The sequence below is a fragment of the Mus pahari genome, chromosome 2 (genome assembly GCF_900095145.1).
Source record: "Mus pahari chromosome 2, PAHARI_EIJ_v1.1, whole genome shotgun sequence".
Lineage (NCBI taxonomy): Eukaryota > Metazoa > Chordata > Mammalia > Rodentia > Muridae > Mus > Mus pahari.
The window spans coordinates 38,579,367-38,592,179 of record NC_034591.1 but is presented as its reverse complement, the minus strand read 5'-3'; the positions used below and the strand labels follow the sequence as shown (position 1 = coordinate 38,592,179).

Below are 12,813 nucleotides of genomic sequence, written 5' to 3'. Positions count from 1 at the left end.
CTCTGCCTCCCGAGTGCTGGGATTAAAGGCCTCCCCACTCATTCTTAATGGCAGTCTGTTCAGTATTTTCCACAAAATGTAAATTCCACAAGGGCAGGGACTAGCCTGTACTATTTGCACTCTGATTGGTGCCCGTTGTTGTAGGTCCCATTCATTTGTTACAATGGCTGACTAGGTAAACTTGTACTGAGAACCTATTATTGCTTTTCCAGCTACATTTTAGGCAGTAAAAATATTTATGAAAGAGGATTAATGATTTGAAATATGGAGATTTCTCCTCTTGGAGACTTAACATTTTCTTAATTAGGTAGTTAAGAGTTATCAAGTGTCTGGATAACAAAAGAAAATCAAAGCTAGTGATCTATTAGCATATAATTGAGAAAATGAATTAAAATCAATTTTTACTTTGAAGTAATACTCATCCACTAAACTGGTGAGAGAGAAGCCTTCTACAAGAAATAACTCTGCCCATTCGTTAGTGGAAGATTTGACTAGAAATGCAACAATTTACGTGTAAAGACAGAGACAGAGAACCTTACACTTGTTTTTGCCCACCCAAATCCCTCCCATTCCCAAGAAAATCATCCAGGCTGTGTGCACTTGGAAATGCTTAGCAGAGGGTGTTTCTGTCATGTCATCCGCGTAGCCCTCGGGTTTTATGAGGCCAAATGCATAAATGAATGCCTCTAAAAATCCCCCAAGGGCGTAGTCCTCTCACTCTTAGAGTCTCCCTAAAGTTAATTTGTGTGAGATTCTGCAATTTATTTCTCTCGTTTAAGAACTATACTCTTATGCATTCCTTTTAGAGTTTCGATATGACATCGAAAATTTTTGAAAGGGTAATAGCAAATGTCAGCCTCGTGGAATTTGAAGACCTCTCCTAGGGGTAGCTCACCAGTAAATCAATTAGTGCTGGACCTTGTCAATGGAAATTTGCAAACATCCATGCCAATTCACCCCATAGACTGTATTGGTTGTAGGTTTTTCCTCATTAAAATAGATCAATACTTTCTAGTTTAACTTTGAGGGGCTTCTCGTGTATAGAAGGTTAACCTGTAGGTCCATGAAGTCCTTGGCTTATGGAGGGGTACAAAAAAGAAACAGCCTTGAGATCACAGGTGAAAGGAAGCAATTTAAATTTTTAAAAATATATTATTATGACTGGGCAGGGGTGGGGCATATGGAGATGAGGAGGCAGGGTTCAGGGTTTAGTTCTCTCTTTTCACTGCTGGTTCCAGAGTCAACTCAGCCCTTTCTTACTGAGCCATGCCGCTGACCTAAGAGGAAGCAGCTTCAATAAATGATCCAAAAGATGGCATCTCTTCCAAAGCTGAGGATTCATTTATAGAATACTTTACAGGGTTACCAAGAGAGAAGAGATGGTAACAGAAGAAAACTGTGCAAACTGACTTAGTCTGAGGCCTCAGGTAAATAAGGGATTCCAGCTGGTACTTCCTACAGCTGATACTGAGCACTTCCTGGGATGCTCAAAGCTGAAAACCCTCACACCACACGATTTCTTTCCACCCTTCACAGAAAGCCAACTTCTTTCCAGACATCTTTGCAGATCCCAGAGACTGTCAGGGATGATTCTGTATTGGTTTGCAGAGGGGCTGAATTTGGGCTACCAGCCTGGAAATAATCATGAAATTCCAATGGAGTGATCCAAAGACTTGTTACAGTTAATTACTTAGAGGGAAATTTCAATCTAGGGCCGCGAAGAATTCTCTCTGCTACAAACCTAGATGTACCTTTTGATGATCAGGGAAGATAAGATGCAGGGTAGATTGATGGAGGGAGGTAATCATTGCTAGTAAAAAAAAAAAAAAAAAAAGCCCCAGGATCATAGGGAAGTGGAGAATGTGCCCTAGAGTCCCAAAGTAAAACAGAATAACTTCTTTAAACATTTGAAATTTATTCTTTCACAGGTAGAGGGAAAATCCAAACAGTCTTTTAAGTAGATACTCTGAAATTCTAAAATAGGTTTAAAAACAAAGGGAGACTAGAGTTCATCCTTGTAAGTTTCAAGAGGAAAAGACCAAGGAAAACAGGACAGTAGATAGAAGATTAAAAAAAAAAAAAAAAGTGGGTTTGTTTTTTGTTGTTTGTTTTTTTAAGGGTTGGGCAATCCATGACCCTCAAGAAACTCTAGTTCAGGGTTTTATCTTCCCAGGTAAAATCCTCCCAAATAAAGCAAACCTTGCCTGCCCACCCAGTTGGTGTTGCTGATTCATCACCATCCTAAAAGGACAGCAACAGTAGCACACCAGGAAACATTCATATCAGCATTTAGATTAGGATTTAATTTCAATTGTGATGACCTGAGAACGAATCGCTTTTTCTAAGAAGCCCATGATCAAATTTTGTTTTGTTATGAAGCCAGCTCTTGCAACGTGCTACTATTTCACACATAACACTTTAGTGAATCATCTGAAACACTTAATTGAAAACATCTCAAGTCCGTATCTGCATGTTACCGCAACATCTGGAGGCAAAACAAAAAAGTCATGTGCAACATTTTTATTTAAGTAAATAGTATTAATGAATGTGTTTGACTAATAACAAATAATAAAATTTCCTTTGGAAAATTTTTTTAGAATTATAGAAAACTACTGGTTGATTTGGATGAGTCAACAAGTCAATATGATTGTTTGCCAGTTACAGGAGGATGATTTTTGCATCTCAAAAACCTCTCTAGTGCTTCCAAAATACAGTGTGTCCCTAACATGCTATGATCCACATCTTCTGTGCTTTTCCTCACTTAACAAAATTTCTCGCTCAAACTCTAAGACTAGTGGTAAATACATTAAAAGTGTATGATTATTTCTCATGTATGCTATCTGTAAATATGGATATTGGATTATAAATCCCGAGCTTGACTTTCAATGATAAAACAGAAAACTATAAAAAAAATGAATAAATATATACTGAAGGTGTTATTTCTCTAAAAGCCAGTAGGTAAAATTAAGCCGGATTAGTCACCACCTCTCAGTGTTCTTTTTCAGCTGTGTGTGAGCCTTAGCGCATTAGCTGGGACTTTTGAAACAGTTCCTAGGAGCCCACAGACCTTGAGACCAGAGTCTCAATGGCATGGCTTGCTACCTGAGGCAAATTATCCCTAGAAATAATAGTTTACCTTTTTGATGGGCTAGAGTTTTGGAGAGAGAGAGACTCCTGAATAGCTGAGGTAAGTGCCATTTCACATTGTGTAGATTTTTAATAATGAGACCAGCAAATCAAATCTTGCAAGGGATGCACAGGAAGCTATAGCAATGAGTGGCACATGGAAATGAGCAAGGCTTCCATGCGGAAAAGTAGGCTGTTCTCCCAGCTGTGTGGTTCAAAAAGTCACACTGGTCTTGACAGATTGAATCGCCAAACGCTTCTCTGCTTTCTGCTTTGCCTTGGCATTTGCTCGCCCAGCTTCTATTTTGATTGTTAATATATTTGCTGCAGCAACCATTAATAAAAGGCCATGCTAGTAACAATGAAATACAGTTCTACTTGAAAAATGAGGTGCACCCAGGCCCTAAAGAGCCCTATATCTGTCACTCCACCACAACACCGTGTTATGAGTTACTACAGATTATTAAAATAATTTAATGTAGTTATTGCACTGAAATATGTCCCTCTCAGCCTGTAAGTGAAAGTAGGCTGCTCTCTAATAAAGAACAAGTCTAAGAAAGCCCCCAAAGGGTTCTTGCCCAAGTCTAATTATAGGCGGTAAATTTGTTTCCTTCCAGAAAAACCAAAGCAAAAGCTTTTCACTGTCTATGACCCGATACCAATGATTAGTGCAGGTGTTCCAGAGGAAAGGGAAATCACCACAGTAGTTAGACACAGTGGGCAACTCAAGGATATTGCGTATCACCTTCAACAATCTTTCAATTACTCCTGAAAGCTGATGGCAAGCCAGCTGTCCAGTGTTCCTGCCAGGGGCTGGCGGCTGACTGAACTCTTCCCATCCTAGCCCCAATAGTTCCTAGATTTCAGTAGTTCATTGCTGGTAAGTTAAACTTGCCTTCATATCCTCGATAATGCCTAAAGGTTTGGGAGTGCATTTGTTTGTTGTAGCCTTCAACTTTTAGGTTTAAGCAGTCTTTCACCCCATCCTCTGGATTAGCCAAGACTACAATCACACCCAATAGTGTCCATCTTGACAGTTTTTCCCCCAAGCTGTGCGATCACGACTTCGAAACCTTACAATGGAATGAATGATAGAACTGTAGAATTCAGACAGTTTTACAGATGGAGAAACTAAGGTGACTGGCACCCAATCTGCTCTTCTGTAACATCTGGAGTTTGGGAGTAAATGTGGTTTGCTGAAACTAGGAACAAGGCTATCTTTTATCTTTTCTACTCTGTATTAAGGAAGAGTTGACCGATAAACATTTAAGTGGACCAAATCCTCCACTAAAAGTAAGGGATTCATATTAAAGAAATTGCCTGGAATCTAGCAAAGAACTGTAGGAGGTGAAATACCAAGCAATTCACCATAGGAAAGCTACGCAGAACACTTGGAGAGACACTTTCTGACTGCTTTTAAGAAAAGCATTTTTGTTTCAGGTAGTCGGGAATCGGCCTTTGTTTACGCCATCTCTTCAGCTGGCGTTGTATTTGCCATCACCAGGGCCTGTAGCCAAGGAGAATTAAAGTCCTGTTCCTGTGATCCAAAGAAGAAAGGAAGTGCCAAGGACAGCAGAGGCACCTTCGATTGGGGTGGCTGCAGTGACAATATTGACTACGGGATCAAGTTTGCCCGTGCCTTTGTAGATGCCAAGGAGAGGAAAGGCAAGGATGCCAGAGCCCTGATGAACCTTCACAACAACAGAGCTGGAAGGAAGGTATGGCCTGCTACCCTGCTCAGCTGAGGACCCTGTGCTCTTGTGACTCACTGAGACAGAGCTTCTCTTAAGATTTCTTAGTTGATTAAATGCTGTGCAATCAGAGCTTCCCACTGACTCTCTGGCCCAGGACCACTTGTTCTAAAGAGTACCAACAATTGGGCTGAGATGCCCACCCATGCCCCACCTTCTTTCCCACAGCCATGCTCAAGAAGTCCACCCATTGCTTTGAGCAGTGTACTAAGCCAAGAATCTTATGATCCTTCTGGACAGTGTAGCATCCAGGCAAGAGGTATCACCTGCCAGTTTGTTCATCATCCCATATAGCAATAGCATCTTGAATACTTGTATGGAGTGTTGATACCCATCTTATCTTCTCCCAGATACTCCACGAAAACAATTCACCAGGCATGATGGGTTGAATTCTCCTAAATTCAGGAGTATTCTCTTTTGGAGCCAGATTTAACACTAGCTATGAAGCCTCCTTTTTAGGTTTCGTACTGGCTGAGTAAGAGAACTAAAGAGACACCCTATCCTTTCATAGTGATGAACCTCACATTCTACAGAAGTCTAGTCTTCAATCACCTTCAAAGTCCCATTTGGTGGATGAGGGAACTGAAGTCCCCTGAGACACTCACCAAGAGTTGGTACAGAGCTCAGGGTTAGACCACAAGTTTAACTCCTGGACCAGGGTAGTTCACCCTAGGACTAAGCTGCTTCAATGTCTATGTTCAGATGCATGAATGACGTAGGACTGTTTAGGTAGCAGCTTGACAGGAATAACAGAAGAACCAAATATTGTTATCTGTGTCTTTGGACAGGAAGCGGAAACTGGATGAGATAAACAAATATTTGCTCTTAACCACTATAAGATAACCTAATTGCCAAAGGAAACAGATAGACACAATTGTCTTTTGTCAATAAAACATTAAATATGCCTGATATTAATTTGTAAAGAAAGATCAGCATAAAACTGAAAGATGAGGAGGAGGTACTGATATGAAAAAGGACAGGAAAAGAAGACAGATCAATTTGTGTTCAATCCTTTGACTGGGCTCCGGAAAAGAGCAAATCTCATTTAAAAAGAAGTTGGGGAAAAGTGACTCTTACCCAGCACATAAAATAGAATAAGTGTGATCTGAATTGTTCACAAATCATACTTTTGGGCTTAAATATTCACAATCTTTATTTGCATGAAATTGTGAACATAATGTGACCACTGCCAAGAATATAGACAGTGGCTGCACAATCATACAATTTGTAACTGTTGTTTGTGCAATGATTTAGATAAAAATAATCCATACTGGTCTTTGTTTTGCCGTCCATAGAGCACATGTAAGTTATAGAGTGTGATGTTTTGAATAAGAGTGCCCTGCTTAATTATTTGAATGGGATATTTTAACTCGATCCTTCTATTTGGAAAGATGGGCTATATGATACTACATTGTCTCCAAAAGAATGTTCTTATAATATGTCACTAGACATTGAATAGCTCTAATCTTAAAAGTAGTAGATCTTAAGCTATTATTTGCTGAGTCCTACATAAACAACTGTTTTAATGTAAATCACATGATTGTTCACTGCATAGAGGTGAACAGCTGTCGTACCTCAGATATTCTCCTGCCTACTCCTCAAAACTTCCGAGGCTACTTTTGATTGGGATAAAAGTGCACACACTGACTTTTTAAAATGTGGCTTTAATTAATGGTGGGTGGGCAGACTTTCTCAAGGAGAGGCGTGATGTCAGCGAATATGAACTTTAATGAGAGCAAAAGTATTGAGATAAACATGCGTCTCTAATTCTCTTCTTGTGGTCATTAGACCCCCAGTCCGTACTCCCCCTTCTTACCAGCAGAAGATCTGTGGAATCAAAATGAGAACAGGCTGGATAGTCCTTTTGAGCAAAGCTTCCTACTGGCCCTGCTCTGGAAATGCCCAGGCCCCTAGGGCTGACAGCAACATTAGTTCTGTTTCTTTCCTTCTGTTGAGTTTCCCGCCTTTCCCAAATGATCTGATCTGAGCACCAGCTACCTTTAAAAACTGAGAGTAATGGTGGAGGTGGGGAGGATAATGAATTTTATTTGAAAGAAAAGTCATTTTTCCCAAGTCATATCTGTTTAGGCAATTCTAAGTCACAACCCAGTGCCGCCATCCACATTTCCCCCAATTTCCTTCTCAATTTCCCCTAATAACTAAAGCTTAATTAATTTATTATGACAGCTGGACAGAGCACCCTCATGTGTTTCTATTTTGTAATACCATCTAAATTTGCATTATCATTCATTCTAACCGTTTCTAAGAGATTTTATCGCTGCTTTTTTTTTTTCTTTTTTCTTTCACATGCACTTGAGATTTGCTTTACATTGAGTCTAGTCTTCTGGTTCCAAATAGAGCTAGAAACTAAGTTCATTGGGTATAAGACTTTTCTCTCATAGCTTCCCCGGGCTACTCTTTGTAGGTCTGAGGAAGCCACACTGTGAAGAGCTGCAAGTTCTACTGAGATAAGTTTTAGTGAATGACCAGCAAACGACACCTGGTAAAAAGCTGCCATTTGTTCTCGTTCCTGAGCTTTCAAAGGGCTTTAAATTATTACATTTCTTTTCTAAGAAGAAACAATCACAAGTTCATCAAACTTCCCTAAGAGAATCTAAGTTAGAATATCAATCTAATCAAATACTATCCTTCAACAACTCTAGAAATTTCCATAAGAATATGAATTTCCATAAGAGATGTCGTTAAACATACTTGTAAAACATGTCTCTTGTTCTGGTGAAAATAGAAAGAATGTGGAAATTAATATTAGACTCACCTGCGGATTCATCTTGCAGTAACAGTAGCTTCACTACGGTTTAGTCAGATGAGAGGTTAAATGAAATAGATATGCAAAGTATAAGCAAACAGCTCGGGCCTCTCATGTGTAGTAGGTGCTCAGTGTAAGTGTTCTGCACATCAGTGGACTCAAGGTTCTTTATAACTCAGGTAAGAGAAGCTGGTCAAATCCCAACTTGAACTGTTACATAGGATTTAATCAATTAATTCTGTCTACAGACTCATCTTCTATACAATCTAATGCCCTAATAAAACAGGCACAGTTTTGCTAATTCAAAAGGTCTTTTGAAGTGTCTTTTAATAGGGTCTTTCCAAATCTTAATAGACATAAAAAGTAGGACGAGTCTTTCTAATTTTCAAGTGAAATAATTACCCTTAAGGAGATAAGGTGACTAACCCAAGATCACGGGATAATGAGATGCTGGGCTTGAGGTTCAAACACAGCTGTGTCTACCTACAGGTATCATCGAGAGTTTCATATTGTCTGTTTTTCTGAATTCTCTAGAAATACAAACAGTACTTCTATATTTCTTTTGAAAACTAAAAAGCACAAGAGAGAGAAATTTCTGTCCTTGGAATGTGGCTTTCCCTCGTGTAGCTTTATCTCAGAGACTTTCTACAGGGAACATGAGGTTAGTCATTGTTTTTGTTTAATTTTTTTTTTTTTTACTTTAAAATTTTTTTCACACAATCTATTTTGCTACCAATTCCAATCCTCCGGTTCCTTCCCCGCTCCGCCCACCCAGCTTTGTTCTTTCTCTCCTTTAAAAGAACAAAAATAAGTCAAACCCAAAGAGCCAACGACAGCAAAGGATAAAACGTAGAGAACATTTTATATCTGTCGATGATTTCTGAGTCTGACGCTTTTCCTGGACTGCTGTTAATGTGCCCAGTGTCAGTACTTCAAAGGAAACTGATGTCCCCTCTCCCAGGAGGTAGCAATTGCAAATATATCCTTAGCTAGAGGTGAGACTTTGTGCTCACCCTTGATGGGTCTATCACATCCTACACTTCAAGTTTACCTCAAAGTTATAGTCATAAAAAACAAGATGGTGTTGTAATAAGCTACCACAATATGTACAGTAATAAAAACAGAAGCGGTAGTGTATGGAATAGAATTGAAGACCAGGACATAACTCCACACACCTAAAGACACCTATTTTTTTTTTTTTTTTAACAAAGAAGGCTCCTAGAGAACAATTGATTTTAGCAGGGAAATGTTGTCTTGATATTGAAAACATGCCATGGGTCATTGTGGACTCAGCTTAACCAAGTTGATCTCATTTGAGAGATTCACAGAATTTCAACAAATCACCCTGTAAGTCCGAAAGTGCTACATGTGACTAGATTGCTCATTGTTCAAAAGGGAACTTGTCAAACTCCCTGGGAAACACATTGGGAGTACTGAGTCAGATAAGAAAATGAATATGAGAAAAAAACAAAACAAAACAAAACAAAAAAAATACACATGACCACACAGGAAACTAACTTGTAGTCAGAATGATGGTGGTACTGAAGTACAAGACAAGCCTCGCCCAAGTGGCATACCAAAGTAAGGAATGCAAGCTGGGAAGAGAAATGTCACACACACACACACACACACACACACACACACACACACACACACCATGAAACCTACAAGGTGGAGATAAGAGATTTCCCATAGAGATGTGCTCTTCAGGATTAATGGAATGTAAGACATAAAGGTGAGGGGTGACCTGGCTTCTGCTTCCATAGAGGAGCCACTGACAGAGTTAGTGGGAGAAAAAGTTGGACACATATCTTTGCCACATCTAGAAATACTTAAATACTATGCTGAGACGTTTGGATGTCACTGGAAAGACACCCAGTTCTTGAGGTTCAATATTTAAGCATTTTTTTCAATTCTTTTTAAGTTTGCTTCAAAAGAGTAATGAGTATCAAGCTTTTTTGATACTGAAATAGATTTATTAGGAAAATTTCAGGACTTCTTCTAGCTCCTTGAATTTCATGATTAGTTTAAGTATAAATGTTAGCACTGTTAGTTTTCTTTCTGATACTAATGAAATATAAAACAGAACATGTGGCAACTGTCCTATGTGGATATTTGTAATAATAAAGGTTAATATTGTCTATGAGGAATTTCTAGCTAAATGTCAGCTTGACCAAGGCAATATGGAAAGCAAGATTCTCTAATATTGAAGACAGCTTTGGACAGGCATTGCCAGAGAAAACAAGATTTTCACACATACACACCAGGTGTCAAGAAAACCAAAGAAGTTTGGTACCACTGTTACTACATTTTTGCATATGAGGAGACATAAATATAATAAGGCAGTCAGAACTGAAGTGATCTGAAAAGCCTTCTTCAGTTGGTACCCTGCATTTTGCAGGGCACGGCCTTCTGGAGTGAAGGACTCCAGCATTCTGCTCAAACAAGTACAAGTCAAAGACTGATAAGAGAGAATACCAAGGCCCTGAAGATGGCCCAGTGGAGAGATGAGGCACAGCAAACACTTAGTTCACCCACAGGAACGGCCTCTATAGCAAACAGAAAATTCACATTGTATAACTTGTAAGCAGAACCTTATGGAGAAAATCGAAGTTCTAATAAAGATATATTATATCTTTATATGAAGATATAATATTTAAAGCTATATAATATATATATATATATATATATATATATATATATATATATATATATATATAAAACCCTGCCCCCATTATCACTTGAAATAGGTAATACACAAATAATGGATCTGACTTCAGAGACCTGGCATGCTATGAAAACGAAACACACTCATTAAAAGTAAGGAATATCAATAGACAAGGGAGGAATGAAACCAAACTGTACCGCCACAGAAACAAACTATGTTCACCTCCTCTTCATCCTAGCCTTTCCATGAACAACCCTGAGCATCTTTATAGGGCGCAAAGTTCTGTTAGCAGATCCATGCTTTCCAGTGGCTCTCCTTCGTTCATAACATTAAAAGCCCAGATTCTGAGAACTCAAGGGTAAGCAGGCGGTCTCTGTCTCATTAAGTCCCAAGTTAGTATGCATTTGCTACAATGTATGCCTCCGTATAGCATATGAACCTAAACCTGGCCGAAATGAAAGCTCTCAAACAGCAGGTAACTTTTAACAGGCTCATTTCCAGCTCCGTGGAGGTTCTATTATCAGAAAATGTGTGTTAGAGCTGAATCATTTGTAAACTAGAATTATTATGTATATGGTAATGCTAAGGCCCATAAATACAAATTGCACACCTTATATTTTCTAGCTAAGCCAGCCCACCTACAGTCACTGTTTTTAGTAGATGACAGATCTGAAGAAATCATAGTGCCTTATTGAACTCAATAAATGTTTGCACAAGCTAACCCACTGCACCTTTTCTAATAAACATCTCTTGCTTCCCTAGTTCCAGCACATGTACAGTTGAAGGATATAAATTGTTTCAGTATTCAGTAACTCCTATCTTAGAGATGTGGGTCTGTCAAAAGGGTTTAATTGGTAATAAATGCACTTGGCTCTGAGCCAGTCTGGAAATTAAATAATGTGTTTTTAATGTGTGTTTCCTCGGGAAAACTGATAGGACCCAAAATATGTTAGCTGCTTTGTGGAATAGAGCTAACGAAAAACTGTAGCACTGACATGTCTTCAAGTGCTTTAGTTCATAAGCACTCAGCAAGTAGAGACCAGAAACAAATTATGTCTTTGATTTCTAAGGCAAGGCCAATTGATCATTGGCAAATATTTTACATGGTATAAAGTAGATGGCCTTTCTTTCTGATTGGAAAATAATTAGTACGACACAATTCAGGGTCCATAAGCTTGGCAAAATACATGTTTAAAAAAATCGTATATTTTTTAAGGAAATCAGATGAAGCCACTCTAACAGTTCCTTCTGCTCAGTTTTCATAAAGGCTGATGTAGGAAACCTTCTCCTTGAGAGAAGTTTGTTCTTATAATTGGCAACATAATTCTTTTCAGAACATACTCAAAGATGTAGACATTACATGTCAAAAAGTGTAGGACTCACTACACCTAGGAAACATGTACACAGGTCTTCATGGGTTCCAGAATGAGAAGAGTAGCAAGGGACTTAGGGAGAAGCCTTGGGTGTCATGTACTGCCTGCCTGCCTGCCTGAGGGTCTCTGCCTCTAGGGGTTCAGCCTCCTCTTCTGTAATAGAGAGATAATATGCCTTATATGTTTGTGTAGGTTGAGTAAAATAGCTCCTCTAAAATGTTTAACATGGTCTGACACAAAGGAAGAAACTAATGAATAGTTTGCCTCTTCCCATACTCTGGTGGCAGGCTGGGCAAAGAAATAGAGACTGGACTCTTCTGTACAATTCAAGCATAGCCGTCTATAGTTCTTTCTCTCTTTTAACATTCAGAATTTTGTCTCCGTTGTGTAGATTGCTAACATCTATAATTCCTTTTTATAAAAGAGAGTTTAAAATGTTAAATTCTAAAAGTAGAAAATAAGACTCTAAGTAAAAAACAACTTTAAAATGTCCAAAAGCAAATATGTAATGGTTTCATGAAGATATGCTAAATAAGATTTTTAACACTGCAACCTACTGAACAATGTTAGAAAAAACCAATGAACTAACAATGTTCTTTGTACTAGTGACACCAAAAAAGTATGCTGTCCTTGGGAGTTTCCTTCATCTGTCTTTCTTAAACTAGCACCTGAGCAAGCTTGTAGTGACAGGGTACCATAGAGGAAAAAGTCAGGTGGGATTCAGACATTCAGCAGCAGAGGGAGTCACCACGAATCATGATGGTCAGTTTGGTAATATGAAGATGCAAGCGAACTGTGTGGTTGACCAGAGATACCCAACATAGGGTTGTCCCAATGTCCTTCAGTAAGGTTCAAAGGAAGGAAGAGAACACAAGAGCTCCTAGGAGAGATTTCAAGAGACAACAGAGAAATTGAGACCTAACTGTAGGGTGGTGTGCATCTGAGATTGTGAATGAGGTTGTCAGTCTCATACTAGAGAGAAATCATTGCAATTGATTCTTTTACAGAAGAAAGACAGCAAAAGTAGAAAGCAGTGTGTGTGTGTGTGTGTGTGTGTGTGTTTGCAAAAATGCCAAGCTGAGCAGTGGAAAGTGTATGCTTTAAGACAAAAATGACTCCCAAGTAATT

The 12,813-nt window shown here is 38.9% G+C and overlaps 1 protein-coding gene across 1 annotated transcript in view; it reads left to right on the top strand.

Annotated features, from left to right (window-relative positions):
- Positions 1 to 12,813, top strand: part of Wnt2 (Wnt family member 2) — a 41,708-nt gene that overhangs the window by 2,782 nt on the left and 26,113 nt on the right. The window contains exon 3 of the mRNA XM_021190711.1: positions 4,567 to 4,844. Within this exon, the coding sequence (XP_021046370.1) occupies positions 4,567 to 4,844 (278 nt within the window). The remainder of the gene's footprint in view (positions 1 to 4,566; positions 4,845 to 12,813) is intronic.